At 38.0% G+C, this 18893-nt stretch overlaps 3 protein-coding genes across 3 annotated transcripts; 1 reads left to right on the top strand and 2 right to left on the bottom strand.

Moving 5' to 3' along the window:
- Window positions 1-1043: 1043 nt before the first annotated feature.
- On the bottom strand, window positions 1044-5620 carry LOC116291921 (sulfite oxidase). Its single transcript, XM_031699156.2, has 4 exons — window positions 5520-5620; window positions 4391-4457; window positions 3367-3523; window positions 1044-3055 (listed from the first exon to the last, which is right to left on the bottom strand). Exons 2-4 carry the CDS (start codon window positions 4444-4446, stop codon window positions 1595-1597), a joined length of 1674 nt encoding a protein of 557 aa, XP_031555016.2. The 5' UTR covers window positions 4447-4457; window positions 5520-5620; the 3' UTR covers window positions 1044-1594.
- A 1001-nt stretch (window positions 5621-6621) lies between these two features.
- On the top strand, window positions 6622-14233 carry LOC116291907 (zinc transporter 7-B). Its single transcript, XM_031699141.2, has 13 exons — window positions 6622-6808; window positions 6884-6985; window positions 7059-7172; window positions 8057-8144; window positions 8697-8805; window positions 9384-9497; window positions 9863-9901; window positions 10378-10455; window positions 11121-11178; window positions 11569-11659; window positions 12037-12095; window positions 12500-12590; window positions 12956-14233. Exons 1-13 carry the CDS (start codon window positions 6720-6722, stop codon window positions 12998-13000), a joined length of 1077 nt encoding a protein of 358 aa, XP_031555001.2. The 5' UTR covers window positions 6622-6719; the 3' UTR covers window positions 13001-14233.
- On the bottom strand, window positions 14226-18836 carry LOC116291906 (uncharacterized). The gene is made up of 2 exons (XM_031699140.2): window positions 17988-18836; window positions 14226-16945 (listed from the first exon to the last, which is right to left on the bottom strand). Exons 1-2 carry the CDS (start codon window positions 18247-18249, stop codon window positions 15429-15431), a joined length of 1779 nt encoding a protein of 592 aa, XP_031555000.1. The 5' UTR covers window positions 18250-18836; the 3' UTR covers window positions 14226-15428.
- Between the last annotated feature and the right edge of the window lie 57 nt (window positions 18837-18893).

The raw sequence follows: 18893 nt of genomic DNA on the forward strand, positions 1-18893 counted from the left end.
ATACAAGGGAATCCCGCGGGACCTCCAGGACATCAAGAGGGTACAGAGGACTCTGGTGGTATTATAAAATTGATTATTAGAATTATTATTACTATCGTTGCACGTTTTTACTGAAATGAACTCAAAGATAAGTATACCAAAATCATAATTTATACAATAACTGCTATAAATATCGCGTTCTGATTGGTTGGGAGCGCGTGCTTTATGAGAGCACCCAGCACGCGCGTCATTCCTAGCCGAAAGAACGGTTATTGTAATTTATATTTTATAAAAGAAATAAAAAACTTGCTTGATTTGCTGTGTGCAGTTGTAAAGCACTTGGAGATTGTCAGAACACTCGAGAAGTGTTGAGAAGCACTCCGCTACGCGTCATGCTTCTCCTAACACTTCTCTTGTGTTCTGCCAACCCCCGCGTGCTATATAACTGCACACAGCACGCGCGCGCGTTTTATATTTCTTCAGTATTAATCAAACCATTTATTAAAAATTATTAAAATTTAGAAAACTTTTGGTATCGTTATTGTTTTCAAATAAATTCAATCACCTCTTTCGTGATTATTACATTTTTAGCTATAAAAAAAACTAGTTTTCAACAACGCAAGACCAGGGGTGCTTACCATTTACCCGGAAATTCCGGTTAGAAAACAAATGGTATGCATCATTCCAAAATAATCACTGAGCCTGAGGGGAATAATTGTTTTAGCATAATTTTAGACTTGAATATCAGAGAAAAGACGAAATTCAGGATAAAAAAAAGTTTTAGTATTACTTCCGATCTGGCTACCTTGGAAAACCTCATAATTACCGCTCGAACAGTGATTATCGTCTTAGAATCACTGATCGCTCGACCAATCACAGCTCGAGAAACTCTATATTAAAGTTTAAAATTGTACTAATATTTATTACTACTTATTATCGAACATATAGAATAAGTACGCATGCAAATATAATACCGATGATCTTGGTAGTGGTATTGGTACTAACAGGGATGATGATGTTAAATAGTAAATAAATAAATACAAAGTTTCGAAGTGGCCCTCAAATTTATGATTAATTTGGAAGTTTATTTTTCTGGTCTTAATGATGGTAATGATGGTGATGATGATGACGATGATATGATGGTTGTGATGTTCATGATGTTCATGATGGTGATGATGGTAATGATGCGTGATGATGATGATGATGATATGATGGTTGTGATGTTCATGATGTGATGATGGTGATGATAATGGTGATGATGTTGGTAATGGTGATGATGGTAATGATGCGTGATGATGATGGTAATGATGCGTGATGATGATGGTTATGATGCGTGATGATGGTGATATGATGGTGGTGATGGCGATGATTGTAAAATAATTGTACGTGTGATGACGATGATGATGTGAACGTGATGTCATGTGATGATAGTAGTATGATGGTAACGATCATAATAATAACATTTGTAAAAACAACAGACAATTACAAGCACTATAAAATGTTGATATTGACTTTCATATGAAATACAAAAATTTCTAATTCTTTTTAAAATGTTGGTTTTCCTTTCCCGACCCTACTAGCCTCGCTTTGATGATAGCTAAATAACTGCCCCTATTCATTCATCCACCACAGGAACACTTATGCGGTGCCATGCATTAGACAACACACCTCGTAGATTCCAGATCGGTGCAACCGAGTCTGGTTGCACATTATACGAACTATCCACAGCCTTACATATAATATCTAATTTATCAACCCCTTGGGGTATAGGAAGGGTTGCCTTCCACAAGGACCACGCCCATGCACGCCCATAGGGTTGTTTTTTCCCATCGAGGGTCGCAGTGGTCCAGTTCTTTCCTCCATCGAGAGATAAGTCGACGCGGACAATCGGGCGCCCACCTCCGCTCCATGCGTATCCTTTGACTGTGATTTCTTCTTCATCGCGTGACACCTGGGCACCTGGTGTTGGGTGACAAATACCTGACGTCACGGGCTGTTCCTGGATGGCTGGTGATGTTCCAAAATCAACACAATCCCAGTCTACGGAAGGACAGAATCCCTTATAGTCATTCTGCTGCCAGTGACTTGAGCTCTCGTTTTTACTAGCTTCTACTTTAGCCAACCATTTGACGTTCCTGGCTCCCACGATACCCGGGACGACGGCACGCACAGGGAATCCATGATCTAGAGGAATATCCTTCCCATTCATCTCGTAGGCTAACAAGACATCACCTTGAGGAGATACAGCCTTTTGAATCGGGATTGAAGAACCATATGTAGTTCCAGTGATATCTTTATCATAGCCTTCAAATACAATATGCTCTATTCCATACTTTTCTACATGTTCCTGGTCGAACCCTGCGTACTCTAGTACATCTTTAAGTAACGCGCCACTCCACTGTGCCGTAGAGATCGCTCCTTGGCCCCAATTTAACCCTTTGACCTGTTTTATTTGGTTCATCTCGCTGCGTCTGTTGCCTGCGCATTGCATGGTCGCAGTGATGGTATGCTTCTTGAACTTGGTCTTCAAGTCTTTCAAAAACAAGCTCACTTTCTTCATATCTTCACCCGACAACTCTAGCTTATAATCCTTCTCATTTAGATGTGGAACGGGGAGGTGATTACGCACAAAGAATATATCAGTAGGGGTTATGTAGTTTTCCCCGAGAAGCTCCAGGGGGGGTTCAGCATTGAATGGTTTCGCAGAGTTTACCTTAAGTGCAGGATGCCGCTCTGGTTCATCTTTGAATGGGTCATTAGAATCAACTACCTTAGCCTTGTCTTCAGGAGCAAGACTCCCTATGCGGTACTCCTCAAGTATCGCCCTCACTTCTTCTTTCTTATGAACAGGATACATGGACCAGAAGGGCTCCAAGTCTTTACCAGCTGCTAGTATTATCTTGCTGGACCCCCCTGGATGATTGTCGATGAATTCTGTGATGTCATAAACAGCCCCGTCATAGGCGATCCAGATCCCAGTCTTTCGGTTGTCATGCTTTGCAACTTCTTCACGGGAAATGAAGCCAGTTTCCTCAATTTTGCTCTTTGATTCTTTGGCTTGTTTGGCATGAGACCCCTGAAAAACACCATTTAATAAGTCTGGTGGCATAGCAGTCAGAGTGCTCGCCTCTCACCAAGGAGAACCAGGTTTAAGTCCTACAATCAAGTACATATATCTGTGTGTATGTATGCAGAAGCAAAGAAAAGAGATGTAATTCCCACCCACCACACCCTAACAGCCATTAACCATTCATTTTGGTTTCTGTATATGAAAGCGGCACCGCACAAAGCATTAGTGCATATACCAAAGATATCTGGGTGTAAACAGAAGCAAAGGAAAGAGATGTAGTCCCCCACCCACCCCACCCTAACAGCTGTTAACCTTACATTTTGTTTCCTGTATATGAGAGCAGCGCCGCACAAAGCACCAGTGCATATACCAAGGATAAGGTAGCCCTGACTATTGCCTTGATTGGCAGTAGAGGTTCCACTGACAGACCTTTTAGGGATTTTTGTTGAGGTTACTCTTCCAGATAAAGCTGCCCTATAAAAAGTGAATGAGTGAAGAGTAAATCGTATATACTTATTTCAATAAAGTTAGTCACCAAAAACCTAGAAAGCTGTGATCCCTGAGAATCATGGGAAATGTTTTATATTCAACAAGTAAAGCTTTTGACACAAACTGTAGCAGTTGAGGATGCTCAGAGGAGGTTAACTTGTAACTGGTAGAAGATCTCAAGTCCATCAACAGTGATCAAGCAGTTGAAACGTGTAAAATGTATCTATCCATAATCCTTGCCGGTCACATCTTTGTAGCCTTTTAGGTGACTAACTTTATTGAAATAAGTGTATGCTAGTAATGACATATTGCAATTGGTTGAATTTTAAGCTGCATCACAAAGTTATGGATTCCGTGATTATCCCCACTATCACATGTAAGTAGATGGACCTGGTTGTTGGTTCTTTCCTTTGCCTTAAGGGTTTCTCTCTGGATTTCTCTCCAGTTTTTCTCAATCCCCCCACATTATATCAAATGTTCCAATTTGATCATGGAACAATTAAGGTCTATAGAAATATTAACTAAGCTATTTTCTGTTGCTTCCATAACACAAGTGCTATTTATTTCAATTAATAAATGAAAGAATATTCTATAAACATTGAGTCCAGGGCACGTAACCACAAGACGTTTTCAAATTGAGTGAACAAGGAAGGACAGTTGCTAATGGCATATATCAAGTGAAGTCTTATAGACTGTGCATTTCATAGACATGGCAACCACACATTGGTTGACGTAAAAAAAGAAATAATTTGTCAACATGGTGGCTTTTGTTGAATAGAACTAAGTCAAATAGTAATGTGATTATATAACAAGGCAGTATAAAAAATGTCAAGATTTAAGTAAGTATTTTACCTCCTGAATCCACCTCCCCCGGTCCTGAGAATGCCTCTAGCTGCTTGTCTAAACATGTTCTACAAAACTTCAAATGTTTTACAATAATTAACTCAATACATGTATGGATCATGGAGTAGCAAAAATCCTCAACATCACAGCCGCCACTCTCATCACCACCAACACCACTACCATCATCATCATCATTATCACAAACATCACCATTATCATTGCCCCCACCTTCACCTTCACCATCATCATCATCACCACCAACACCACTATCATCATCACCACCACCTTCACCTTCATCATCATCATCATCACCAACACCATTATCATCATCATCATCGCCACAAACACCACCATTATCATTACCACCACCTTCACCTTCATCATCATCATCACCAACACCATTATCATCATCATCATCGCCACAAACACCACCATTATCATTACCACCACCTTCACCTTCATCATCATCATCACCAACACCACTATCATCATCATCACCGTCACAAACACCATCATATCATAACCAGCACCTTCACTATCCACAACAGCATCATCATCACTATGGTAGCCACCACCATTACTATCATCACCATCGTCACCATCGTCACCATCACATCACTAGAACCACCACTCTGAAATCATTAATACTAACACCACCATGATAATGTTCATAATTACCCACCCTAAACATATTATAAACAATACAAAAACCATAACAAAGATTATTAAACATTGCATGTGGAAACACGACAGTAAAGAAAGAAGGAATCCCTGGCCTGACTAAAGTAGACACTGGACCTTACATAATCAATTATTTTAACAGTTCAAGCTAAGAATTAAGTAAAAAACTATAACTTTACCGAAGTTTGAAACAGTTCACTTTTTTAAAATAAACTCTGTTATATTTATTGTGAATAAGCTCTAGGATTCGTACATTAAGTTTGTGAAAACTGTACATATTAGTACATACTTTTCCCCCGGACTTTCCCTACGAAATACGATATTTTCTCGAATGAATTCAAATTTGCAAAGAAGATATTTCGATGTTCGATTTGAAGCCAATTTTTCATATTTTCAAGCAGATTAAACTAGAAAAATATAATATAGCGTGTCTTGTTTGTATTTCAAGTAATCTTACCTTGATTCAAGAAAAGAAAAGCAAAACAAAACGGTGATCAGAAAAACAAACCCTCGTACGATGAAACACACCAATGGCTTCCTAGTTTGACTCGTATGACTTGTTAACCTAACACAGGAAGCCCACGCATAACTTTCGTACTAGACCGACCGAGAGTTTTTTCTTTCTTTCTTCATTCTCTTCCTCCCCTTCCATCCTCCCTCCCTCCCTCCCTCCCTTCCTCCCTCCCTTCCCTCCTTCCTTCCTTTCTTTCGTTCTTTCTTTCTTCCTTTCTATTTTTGTTCCTTTTTTTGTTTCTTTCCTTCTTTTCCTACATTTGTGAACTACATTTGTGACCCGAGGGGGGGGGGGGGGGGGGGGGTACTCTTACCCGTTTAGGATAGGGATGTGCCGCTGAGCCCTCTGAACCCTGACCCTGTTCCAGATTAAAAATCGCTGAAATTCATACCCTGTTCCAGAGAGATCGCTGAAAACCCTGTTCCAGAGAGGAGAGAGCGTGATTTCATATACCCTGTTCCAGAGCAAGCGTAATTTTATATACCCTGTTCCAGAGTAGAATCGCTGAAAACCATACCCTGTTTGGCGGCACGTACCCGTATAGCGAATATAGGGGAGTACCCCCCGGGATTTGTGAGTAAAGCAAGGGCGCCAGGACAGACGGATTGGGTTTTAAATATGTGTGATTGTTTCAGTTATTCGTAGATTTCTAAGTAAGTCTATTTTACTGTACTGAAGGTAAATTTGATTAACTTATTAAAGGTGAGTAATCGCTAACGAAGCGGCGCCGGCGCTGCTTGGCACGGATAGTGCAGCGGTAAATACTCAGAGCGTACAGCCGATTCAAACCAGAAAGACTGTTGGTTGGAAAGGACGTTTATTCATAAAGATAAGTGAACACTATTTAGTATCCATTTAGAAACTAACATATATCAATTCAATTGGAAATCTACGAGTAACTGAAACAATCACACATATTTAAAACCCAATCCGTCTGTCCTGGCGCCCTTGAGTAAACTTGCTGGAAAAGCGAGTGAAAAATTTACTTCCGGCACCCATGACCACTTGCGACCTTACCGGAAGTTACTATCTGAGCTGCCACGTATTTTGTAAAATAGAAGCCGGTGTAGAATGACTTAGAAGATGTTATATTAAAAGGATAAATTACCCTCAAACAGGGCTTTATTTTACTCCTCAGACACCATGTTACCCTTCTCCAGTAAAGACAGCTACAGAGACGACGAATTCAAGCCATCGATCCGTATAAAATCCCGCATTATAGAATGGATAAAGTAAGAGTTGATGAAACGTTTTTTTGATCTTCTCATCTAAATTGAATATCTTATTATCATTTTCTGTATTTTTAGAGCTATACTTTCAAGTCAAAGCTCCAGGAATCTATTCTTCTTCTTGCTACTCAACCTATCGTTTGCTTTTGTTGAACTAGCGTACGGAATATGGACAAACAGGTTAGAAAATCATCAATCGAATCATTATAACTCACAGCTCAAAATATACCTAATTTTTTATCTTTTTTTTCAGTCTTGGCCTCATATCTGATTCCTTCCACATGTTTTTTGATTGTACTGCTCTTTTAGCTGGTCTTATAGCATCTGTTATATCCCGATGGGGTAAAAATGAACGATTTTCATATGGGTGAGTTTACTTCTTCAGGATATACATTGTACATGACTGTATATATGTCTCTTTACCTCAGCCACGTGGAAATTAAACCAGTTATGTATATATTGCTCTTACAATCTTATAACCTTACTGAGCACGAATAACGTTTTATGTTCAATGCTAAAGTTTCATACTACATTGAACAATAATAATAACATTAGACTTGTTTGAATCAGCTGTCCAGGTGATACGAAAATCATTAACAGTCCAAACAGAAATCAAACTTGTTTGAATATATCCCTCATCTCGATATCTTAGATTATAATGTTTCTACTTAAGAGCAGTACTGTTCAATGCAGGTGGTTGGTGTAACTTGGCAACGATTTAGTGTGTCTACAAAAATGCAACCATTGTTTCTATTTCGAGTTGATTGAACTTTAGATTTTTACCTATGAAGGATACATATAGATATAGAAATTGCCTAAATGGAAATGGAGGAGCGATTATAGAATACCCGTCCATTTTTTAAGGCATGCAAGGAAAATATTATGGAACCCGCAGTCCGAAGTGAGATGTAAGCTACATGTATAAAACGAAGTGAAACCGCGGTATATGGAATATGGACCACGGTTACAACAATTGTGTTGTTTCTCTGCAAATGGGCTTCTTGTGGTGGTCTTACTTCGGATCGCGGACCGCGGTTACATTACAACGTACTATTCATTGAATTAACAATTTATCTACAAGTCTAGTATTCTTTTGTTATGGATTACTTGTGGTTATTGACTGCGGACTGCGGGCCATGTAACCGTAGTGTAAGCTTCAAGAGTGAACGGGTATTCTATAATCTAGCCTAAAAGGATTAAGATAATAGGAAATAACCAATAAACTTTCTGTTAATTATCATTTTCTCGTAGATATGGTAGGGCAGAGGTTATGGCAGGATTTGTCAATGGACTTTTTCTAATATTTGTAGCATTCTTTATATTCTCTGAAGCTGTGGAGGTAAGTTAAGTTAACAAATCAAATAAAACACTGGGCATGTGAATCAAGTAATATTTATAACTGGAATTGCTGGTTTTCAATTAGCTTATAAAAGCCTGTATCCACATTCATTTGTCTTCTAATGCACAACTATAACACAAAAGAAGGATTCTCTAGGAGCGACATGTGATAGATAAATGAAAACCTTTACTTATCCATGGTAAGGCTGCATTCATAATGTATGGCAGAGGGGATGCAGGTGAAAATGAGGGGGGGGGGGTCGGGAAAATTTTGGTAGGAAAAAGAGGGGATGGACCAATTTTCATCACAAAAATGGGGGGATGTAAAATTGTTGGAAGAAGCTACAAGCCTTGCTTAGGGGGGATTGTATTTTTTGCATGACGTTAAGGGGGGTGTTAAGAATTATTCTGGAAATTTCAAATTTTTACCTGCCCCCCCTCCCCCTGCCATACATTATGAACGCAGCCTAATCCCTTCATTGACTCTATAGGGACGTAGACCTAGGGTCTGCAATGAAAAAGAAAAATCATGTTATTTTTCTGTCATCTCCAGCGAGCTCTACATCCTCCAGAGGTGAAGCATGAGCGTCTCTTTATAATTTCTGTCTTAGGACTTTTCGTCAACCTGATTGGAATCTTTGTATTTCAGCATGGACAAGGAGGTATGTACGTTTCCATAGTCACATGAAGTTTCCATAGTAACTTGAATGAGTTTCCATAGTAACTTGAATGAAGTTACATAGTAACATGATTAAGTTTCCATTGTAACCTGATTTTCCTGAAGGAACAAATTTCTTACCACTGCAAAAAACTCAATATATCAGTACATTATGAAAAAATATAGAATTGTAAATTTATTTTATGTTGATTATGCATGGAGTCCATTTTTGCAGACGGAGGAAAACAGTAAAACTGTGGTCATATTATTATTATTATTATCATCATCATTATTATTATATTGGTGAGAAGCAGCAGCACATTAGCAGTGCACGCAACCTACTGTATGCTTTTCATTAGGCCATGCTGTCTGCCCCATGGCCATTTCAATGCTGGTAGTAGGTAGTAGTCGAACTGTGATTGCTTCAAAGAATGTTGTTAGTTCCATACCTTGCATAAGCAGTGCAGTTTGTTGTGCCGTTTTGCAGTCATACATGTAGTGGAAATATCTACTGTGAATGCTGTACAGTACTAGCTAAATGTACGTACGATGAAATCAAATCAAAATATTTTTATCCTAAAGATCATGGTCACTCTCATGGCGGACATGGACATAGTCATGGCGGGCATGGACATAGTCATGGCCATTCTGAAGACAGTCACGCACATAATGGTCATGGACACAGCCATGGAGAAGGTAAGGGATTATGCCAATCATGCATACAGGAGACACACGCACAAACATCTAATGACTATGGACACTAACATGGTGCTCATGGACACAGTCATGGAGAAGGGATTATGGTAATCATGCATTCAGGAGACACACACACACACATCTAGTGACCATGGACACTAACATGGTGCTCATGGACAACCATGGAGAACATAAGGGATTATGCCAATCATGCACACACATCTAATTACTATGGACACTAACATGGTGCTCATAGACACAGCCATATAATGTAACAAAGCACAGTTCTCAACCAATCAGGGGTGTGCATAGTGACGTTACTATTTTATAATAGAATGTAATAGGTGTTCTTTCTCTCTCAACAGCTCCAAATAACCCTGTCTCCTCTGCTAAGATCATGGAAGGTATATATATATATATATATATATATAATATATCCACATGCTGTACAATCTTAAAAGGTTCTTTTAAAATTGTTCTCCAGTAGGTTTTGGTGGACGTCAATCAAAGTGCTTACATTAATGTCATGGAAACATCTTGATTGACATCTATCAATAATGATTTTGTCATTGCAGCAAAATGTTCAATAAGCCTGAAGAGAAATGATGTTTTACCCCCGTCTCTAGACCATAATCTTTTTCACACTGCTTTTGTTCTTTAATTATGACTATTGTTCCTGTATTCTCTAAGGAATCAAAAATTTTAATATGAAAGAATTTTAAAAACTATTATGGTATAGAGTCGGGGGTAAAACGTCATCTCGCTTCAGGCTTATTCTACGCATTTTACTAAGAACAAAAGTAAATATGAATGAACAATACATGTAGGGATTAGAATGAATAGATGAATGAGATTTATTCTTCATCATATTATCTTCCAGGAGTATTTCTTCATGTTCTTGCCGATACTCTCGGCAGCGTAGGAGTCATTATCTCTGCTATCTTAATCCACCAGTTTGGTAAGTCTCCCATACCTCCTAGTAAAAAAATATCTTCTGAATCAAGTACTCCAGTTTTGAGTTCTCTTTGCTCAGTCTCGGTTGTGTTTTATAATATTCAGCTATTTAACCAAAACCCATGGCATTTTAATCAACACATATTGTTACGTAGTAGGAACATTCCTTACTATATAATGGACATTAACTAAAGAAAATAACACATTTGTACACAATTGAGGCTGAGACTGAGCAAATATAAAGGTGAACTCAAAATGGGAGTATTATCCTTGTTTAGTTAGCAAGAGTACAGTGCAGCTCTTATTAGCCAGTTTCTAAAATACCTGTGGCCATTGTCCCTTGATTGAATATTGGAATTTAGAGTTCAGTGGTTGAAAACTCCAAAGAAAAAAACGCATTGCATTTCACTATGGGTATAATATGGCCTGCAGATCAGAAAATAGTGGCCATTGTACCTTGAACGAATTGGAATTTAGAGTTCAAGGGTTGAAAACTCCCAGGAAAAAAAGGCTTTGCATTTCACTATAAGTATAATATGACCTGCAGATCAGAAAACGGTGAAAGACTCCACTATCAAAGGTTTGATGTGGGAAACATTGCACGCAGACAAAAAAAAAGTCTGTTGTTCACAAAACATTGAAATTAAACACATATTGCTATACTTGCAGGTTGGATGTTGGCAGACCCTATATGTTCTATGTTCATATCTGTTTTAATAGTATTCAGGTAATAAGTTTATGTGGATTTCCCCCCCAATATATACAGCGTAGAGAGGCATGGATCAAGAAAGAGAAAGAAACAGGCGAAAAAAATTGGGAGGGAGATTATTTACCAAGGTATATTCTGTGAGCGTACTCAGTAGTTGCAAGCTACACACTGAAATTTGGTTTTTTGCTGATGTCAATCAAAAAATCAGTTGGTACATTTTATGGTTCTTGACTGGCGGCAGTACAACACCAATTTTACGACAAGCCGTTGAAATGTCCGAGTTCACAGAATATCAAAAACCACAGTAAATGAATGTTTCTCTGCTCTGTACAGTGTGATTGTTTTGAATTTCTGATGTAGAGTATGCTGTAACTTTACATTGAAATTTTTGCTTTTTTTTTTTTGTAGTGTTATTCCTTTAATTAGAGATTCAACAGGGATTTTAATGCAGAGGACTCCAAAAGCATTAGAAAGTGTTTTACATATTGCTTATCAAAGGGTAAGGTTTACAATGAATTTATCATTATCATAATCACTATATATTATCATCACCATCATTATCACCATCACCATCCTCATCATCTCCATCATCATCATCATTACAATCAAAAAACTGTGGACATCTTGAAATATTCCAGGAATGTCGCTATCGTTTTTTGTCCAATCAGAATTGACTTTCTAACCATGAGATATCAAACATAACGATAACACTTCTGATCGGTTAAGAAACATTCTTGAAATATTTCTAGGTGCCCACGCCTTTTCAATTAGCACTGCAACACCATCACCACCATCATCATCATCATCACCATCCTCATCACCACTACCAATACTATCATCATCTTGTCTTATATATCAACACACTGTTTTGTTCAGGTCAATCAGATAGAGAATGTTTACAGTATTCAAGATCCACATTTCTGGACACTAGACAGGTAAATTTAAACAAAAATATAATTTTTTACAACTTTACCACTCTGAGGTTGACAGAAAGCCTTACAGGTCTAAGGACCAAATAACAAGGCAACTGATAGATCAAATTAGAATTTGAAAGCCTGATTTTTGTGGAGGGAGGGAAGACTAGAGGGGGATGAACAGCTATTGTTTTGAAACTTGTCGGGGTACCATTGTTATTCTTTTCGTGTCCTTTGGGATACTCATGAATTACATAAAACAAAAACAAAAGAAAATGAATCCTCTGGAGATTTGCCAAGCTGAATTGGGTAAGGTGTATTGTATGATCAAACCACTTATACGAAACTAAGAACTGTCTTAAATTGAATATTCTTCTTACACAGTAAGCTGTGCATGTTTAACAATAACTACTTATTATCCTTAGTGAAAATTTCATTGGGACATTACGTGTGCTCATAGCACCGAATTCTGACATTCACAAGATCCTTAGTTCCACTCATCATATCTTCAACGAGGTAAGGAATGATAGCTGCCATGGTAACCATGACGATAGATGATGATGCATGTTGACAAATTTGATGGTGGCAACAAAGATGATTATGACTTTGAAGGGACAAGTGGTGGCGATTTATGATGAAGATCATGCATGATGATGTTAGTGATGGCGGTAAGAAATGGTAATGCCCCATAATGGTGATGATAGTGATGATAGTGATGATGGTAAATGATTATGGCAATGATGATGCTGGTGATGGATATACATGAAAATGATGATGTAAAATAGTCATGTATAAAGTATTGATGCTATGCACGATGATGATGATGGTGCATGATGATAATGACAGAATTTGACATCTCTCATCTATTTCCATCCTTACAGATTGGTGTTAAACATCTTTACGTGCAAATCGAGCATTCCTACTAAAGCCAACCGCATCAATTTCTCCTCTTGAACTCGAATACCTTGTCTTTAAAACAAACATCATGTTTGGGGACATAAAGCAAGTAAAGACCCCAGGAAGCAAAGACCCAAACCATAACAGCCATCATCCAAGTACAGATACTGACGTGCAAATATGTCGTTTTGATGGTGCTAGTTCTGGCATATAATCGTGAAGAGTGTTAGAAGATACGCAGGAAGAAAGTTCTTTTGGCCAAGCTAAAATCCTACTCCAAAACCACCACAGTAAAACTCACTGAAAACTCATTTACAACCATAATGCATTTCTGCTCCCAACCTGATTTTAAATTTTATGGAAAAATTGCGAAATCATCGCTGTCTGCTTCGAGTTAAAAGGCAAAGTGTTTTCATTTAAAAACTACTTTTTTGGGAAACTCTTTCACAGCTATAGATTCTACTACCTAAAGTACTAGAAAGTTTCTGATTTAGTTTTTAAAAGACTTCTTTTAGGCTCTTAACGAAATCATCGTATTCTGCTTCGAGCTAAAGGGATGGGAATGCGACAGAAGTGGAAGGGGATGTTTAATTCAGTTTAGTTATTTTCTACTAAAATAATTTTATAACGATATTAAATGTGATTTCTTTATATTAATATAAATATTAAGGTTAGAGGACATGTTACTATGGAGACGAAGGGTAGGGAAGGGAGGATGGATAATGGATAACTAAAAAAATGTATGAGTAGGAGTAAAGAGGTCTCCCTCGCTGTACGAGTCTCTTTACTATAAGGACACTGCAGCCAAGACCACGTGTTTAAGGTTAACCAATCATAATGTAGATTGAAAAGAAAGCCAAATTGAGCCAATCGAGAGAAGTGAGAAAGGCAAGATTAGATATTACATTAATAAGGAATGTAAAGCAAGTTTGTAGCAACTCATATGACGGTGGAAAGCCATTTCAGTGTTTGCATCAACGTCGTACAGAATGTATGAGATAGTCATCTTAGATGGCACCAAAGTCAAACACCGTGATTGGCTGAAGCCAAAATGCTACTGATTATACTCACTTCTGATTGGCTCCAGTTTTCACTCTCCATCGTGATTGGAAGAGTGTTCCAGGTATAATAGAACAGGATTCGGACAGACAGATAACTTTACGGGATTATGTATAATATGCAACGATCAAAATATAAAAACTATGAGCTATTTAGAAAAGAGAGTGTATATTAAGATATAAAATAAATGTTAAAGCCTGTTATTTTCTGTTTATTTATCTATATTTACTTTTCCACTACTGCGCATGTGCATTGAATAGTTAGGTGAAATGCATCATGGGAATGAAGTACCACATTTCATAAGACGGCCGCTACTTTACTGCCTTGTGCTCCAGCGATTGAACCCTAGTTAGCATTTTACCGATATCCATGTTCCATAACATGTTCCATATAGACCTCTTTACCTTACCACGTGTCATTCCAAGAAGAGATAACTAGCTAAAAACTAGTGTGAGCTGCGTCGGCGTTTCTAATGAAACAGTAATGATAAAAGCGTAAATTGTACACCGTGAAAAGATGAAAAAACCTACTGACGTTTCAGACGCTAGTCCTTCGTCGGAGTAAAAGAGAAAGAGGTCAGTGGTAGAAAGGACTATTGATATACTGAGAAGAATAAAAAACGTGTCATTCCCTAGAGTATCAATTCTTTGTTTAACGGCTGTGCATAAGAAGACACATGAATATACAACTCAAAAATAGAAGTTCTCAAGAGAACGACACGTGGTATGAAATGGGAAAACATTCATTACCAAGAACAATCCAGAGTCACAAAACGGTTCATGCTTCAATTCATTATAAACTATAATAAATACGCAACGGTCCTGAATAGCTGGCTCAGAAAGAAGAGTATATTCTGTATGGCTTGTTAACGTTAAAAAACGAAGCAAAACCCACGTCCTCTCATACGCGTCCGTAGCGTTTGTGTGGGTGATACAATGCCCCGGTTGATGCTTTCTAACGGTTATATATTAGTTTAGTTTACCCTGCGAGCAGAAGTTTTTTTTCTGACCTTCAGTGGAGCTGGCTGGCCCCGACAGCCAGCTCCACGGAGGGTCAGGAAAAAAAACTCTGCTCGCAGGGTAAGTTTAGTTTGTTTCGTGGAGTAGAATAGGCCATGCTTGGCCACTTGATGAATGTGCAATACAGGCAGAGGAGAGTATACAATGGGTGATATCCTGAATGTAGAACCAAGTACCATGTAGCATCGGCATCATCATCATGTTAGCCATCATCATTATCACCATCATCTTCTTCATTAATTATCATCATCATGGCCATCATTACCTCCATCATCTTCATTAGTTACCATCATCATCATGCCAACATCACTTGATCACCATCAACACCAACACCATAATATGAGCAAATAATATCATCATCATGCTCGTACATGCCCAGTCATTGAATGTAGTACTCTGGAGTGGCTGGTGAAGAGCGATCATCATCAGAATCATTCGTGACGTCACCACTACCATCATCATCATCATCCTCCCCGTGACCCTTGCTCTTATCATCATCATCATACTTTTTACTCCTGGCAGCTAACGGAACATCCCCTTTATACTCCCACTGGTCACGTGATCTGTCTTTTCGTTGACGTCGTCGTCGCTCACGTAATATCATTCTTTCTTCACCGTCTCGCGTTGCATCATGGTCAACTGATGACGCCCTGTCCAAGCTAATGTAGGGGGTCTTGTACTGGCTCGGTCTGGAATGGCCGTTAGGACTGGCTCTAGGTCCAGGGGTTTGTTGACGCCTCGGTGATTTTCCAGCATTTGCTTTTATTTCATGGTATCTTTTATTCTGCTCCTCAATTAAACGCTTGACTTCACCTTGAATCCCGTTGCGAAGCTCTTCAATCATTTCTCTTTGCTGTACTATAATACCCTCTGTTCTCTTTCGCCATTCGCGTTCTTTCTCCAACTCTCGAACAACCGTATCAAGCTTTCGTGAAGCACTCGTTGCCCGTTCGGCGTCATTTCGGCTGCTCGTACCACTCTCCTCCTCGGTGGGGCATGGAACTAGTGCCAGGCTATTCTCAGTCGGTTCACTCACGGAAGCTTTTTCCCTCAATTTCTTCCTGACCGTCTTTCCTTTCCATTCCTTTCCCGCTTTTTTTGCATTGGTAACTCCTGTCAGCCTCTGCTTTGATTGATGCTTTTTTGAGTGACTTTCTGGTGGAATCGAGGCAGGCGGTTCAATACTCATCAAAGCCTTTTTCCCACCATTGATATCTTTCCCCTCTTCATTAAGAACCCTCAAAGTGTCCCTAAACAATAACTCTTCTTGCAACTGTGACTTGAGACTCTGACACATCCGATCAATGTCTCCTTTGCTGTCCTGCACTTTACACATTCTTTCCGCCGCCTCTTTCAACTCTAGCTCGTACCGTCTCAAATTCTCATAATGTTGAATCTCAGCGACTTTCCGTATCATAACATCAATATTTTCCTCAAGTTCTTCACGAACTTTTGAACGAATGTCCTCACTCGGTAAATTCCAAAGAGCGTGTGAACGACCTTTTTTCGAATCCATCCGCTCTTCGCCATTCCACTCTTCCGATTTTTCCAGAGTCTGCAAAGTAGACAAGTCCGAGTGCTTATTCGCTTCGTTATATTCTGCCAAAATTCTGGTGTTTTGCTTAGAAACCTTTTTCAAGGCTCGTCGGAAGGGAGCATTCCCTTCGCTAATGAAACTCTGTGGCGAGAGCCTTTCGTTCAAGCTTGAAGAATTCACCTTATCGCTCATGGTTTCTTGGTTAAAACCCTTGAAATCTCTGTCCCTTGAGCTAATTTTGCTTGCTGTTTTTGATAAGTGGTTTTCTTGGTCGTTTAGTTCGACGAAGCCATTGTCGGTTCCCATGGAAACCTTAGACATAAAACTGTCTTTCTTCGCCTTTCGCGCCATTCTTTCCTCTGGAGATAAAAAAGAATATAAATGAATCCTTCCGCTTGCTATTTCTTTATTTTTACTTTTTCATTCGTTCTTTCTATTTTTTGTTATCTTTCTTTCATTCTTTAATCTCGAAATATTAAACTTCCAAATATGATAATTCCACCTGGATTTTTTAGCATGAATATAAATGTTCTATCGCATGCAGTTCGCATTTATCGCTAAAATTAAACCTATACTTTTACAGTTATTCGTCTTTAAGACTTCTTTGAAGCTTGTTATTTATATTGTTATAGTTTAGTTTTTTTATTGAACTATTTTACGGGATATTAAATCTTGTATTGAAAAAACAAGAATGACTGCAAACTTGGTTTTCTTCTGAAAATGTTTTGAGCTAACAAAATAGATATTGGCAAATAAAGATTTAAATTTTCTATTTTATTGGTAAAGTCAATAATAGATTTTCATTTAGCGTCTAGTATTTTTGAGATAAATGATCTTAGATAAGTGACTCTGGCTTTCTTCATTAAAGCAGAACTGTCTTTCCATTTCTAATAAAATGTGACAGATGAATTGAAAACTTATAAATATTTCTTACATCGCCACAAAAAGACTAACCCTTAACAGTCTGCTGAAAATTAAGCGAATAAAAGAATAAATTATCTAGTCCTATCGTTTTAACTTCTCAGAAAAACTGATATATCTATTTTCAATTTTAAAGATAAAATCCATGCTTCATTATGATTTTCACACTTTACTATATTCGACTGTAATTTCAAATGAAGAAAATTAAAAATAGTTTTTATTTATCAAATTTAAATCTTTCGATGCAAATTTATCCTAGAGTTAGTTTTATTGTTATCCTTTGTGTTCTTTTATTTTTATTGTAAGGTTTTTAAGCGTAGAATCTACTCACTTGCGAACAGTTGTTATGAGAAAAAACAATAAATCGAAAATAGGCAAACGAATAGCGTTTATTATTAACGCGAGCAAGTTTAAACTAAAAATTTGTGCTATTATTCTTGACAATAGAACATTTTTGGGGTTAAGAATATCCTTATTCACCTGATAAAAGAGTGTAGGTCCGCTTTTCTAGAGGCGTCCAGTTTTTCTCGTAGAAAGCCCACTGTCTTAGAAGATGACTCGCACATCCTGTACAAACAACAACTCTCCCTCCACTGAAGAGATAACCGTTAGATTTTCTTCGTTGTTCTTCTAAAATCGGGAAAAATGGGCCATAATCTCGATGCTGGTAATACAATCTCTTCGTAGGGCCAGGACTTGGTAAACTACAGGCTGCACAGAGTCTTAAACGTTCTCCCATCATCTTAAACGACTTTTAAGAATATATTTACTCAATTTTTTTCTGTCTTTTGATCAAGAAGCCATTCGAGGAGTTTCACCAATACTACTTGTCTTCTAAAAATATTTCCCACTCGCTTTGAGTTTACTCGCAACAGTTGCTAAGTTCATAAGAAAAAATAAAACCAATATATATTCAAAAAAGTCGTTGCTAAACTTCATATGATTTATTAATGATTTTTGGATGTCGTAGACAATAGAAGGTACGAGATATTTCTGACAGAGCTATGGCACAGAATTGATTCAGCCCGCGGGGGGAACTCTCCATGTTCAAATAAGGTTAGACATTCAGCTGCTGTACAAGCCTAGAAATACTGAACTTCCATAGAAACGGTGTAAACAAACTTTAAAAACTGCGAGTATCCTTCAATTTTTCTCCGCTTCGTGGTAACGTCACTTCCAGACACGAAACTCAACTTTAACTAAATTAAAGCTTCATAACTAATACGTTATACCCATTTCTTATTTGTAAGATATATTCATTAAGGCTCATTCAAGTTTCAAGCGTACAACGGAGTACAATTAATTTTTTTTAGATCAGCGAATCTTTTTTTTTTTTTTTTGAATTTTAAACATTTATGCCATCCGACATTAACTTGTGTTTGAAGT

This window comes from Actinia tenebrosa, unplaced genomic scaffold (assembly GCF_029948245.1).
Source record: "Actinia tenebrosa isolate PJP-AT-01 unplaced genomic scaffold, QUT_ActTen_1.0 PGA_scaffold15__27_contigs__length_11533743, whole genome shotgun sequence".
NCBI classification, from domain to species: Eukaryota; Metazoa; Cnidaria; class Anthozoa; order Actiniaria; family Actiniidae; genus Actinia; species Actinia tenebrosa.

Excerpts from the sequence above, each read along its gene's own strand:
- LOC116291906 (XM_031699140.2), bottom strand. The coding sequence starts at position 18,249 with ATGATGGGAGAACGTTTAAGACTCTGTGCAGCCTGTAGTTTACCAAGT. Across the intron at positions 16,946-17,987 it reads GACCTACACTCTTTTATCAG|AGGAAAGAATGGCGCGAAAG; the intron begins GTGAATAAGGAT and ends TTTTATCTCCAG.
- LOC116291907 (XM_031699141.2), top strand. The coding sequence starts at position 6,720 with ATGTTACCCTTCTCCAGTAAAGACAGCTACAGAGACGACGAATTCAAG. Across the intron at positions 9,902-10,377 it reads CTCTGCTAAGATCATGGAAG|GAGTATTTCTTCATGTTCTT; the intron begins GTATATATATAT and ends ATTATCTTCCAG. Across the intron at positions 11,179-11,568 it reads TCTGTTTTAATAGTATTCAG|TGTTATTCCTTTAATTAGAG; the intron begins GTAATAAGTTTA and ends TTTTTTTTGTAG.
- LOC116291921 (XM_031699156.2), bottom strand. The coding sequence starts at position 4,446 with ATGTTTAGACAAGCAGCTAGAGGCATTCTCAGGACCGGGGGAGGTGGA. Across the intron at positions 3,524-4,390 it reads GGGGGAGGTGGATTCAGGAG|GGCAGCTTTATCTGGAAGAG; the intron begins GTAAAATACTTA and ends CACTTTTTATAG. Across the intron at positions 3,056-3,366 it reads TCATATACAGGAAACAAAAT|GGGTCTCATGCCAAACAAGC; the intron begins GTAAGGTTAACA and ends GGTGTTTTTCAG.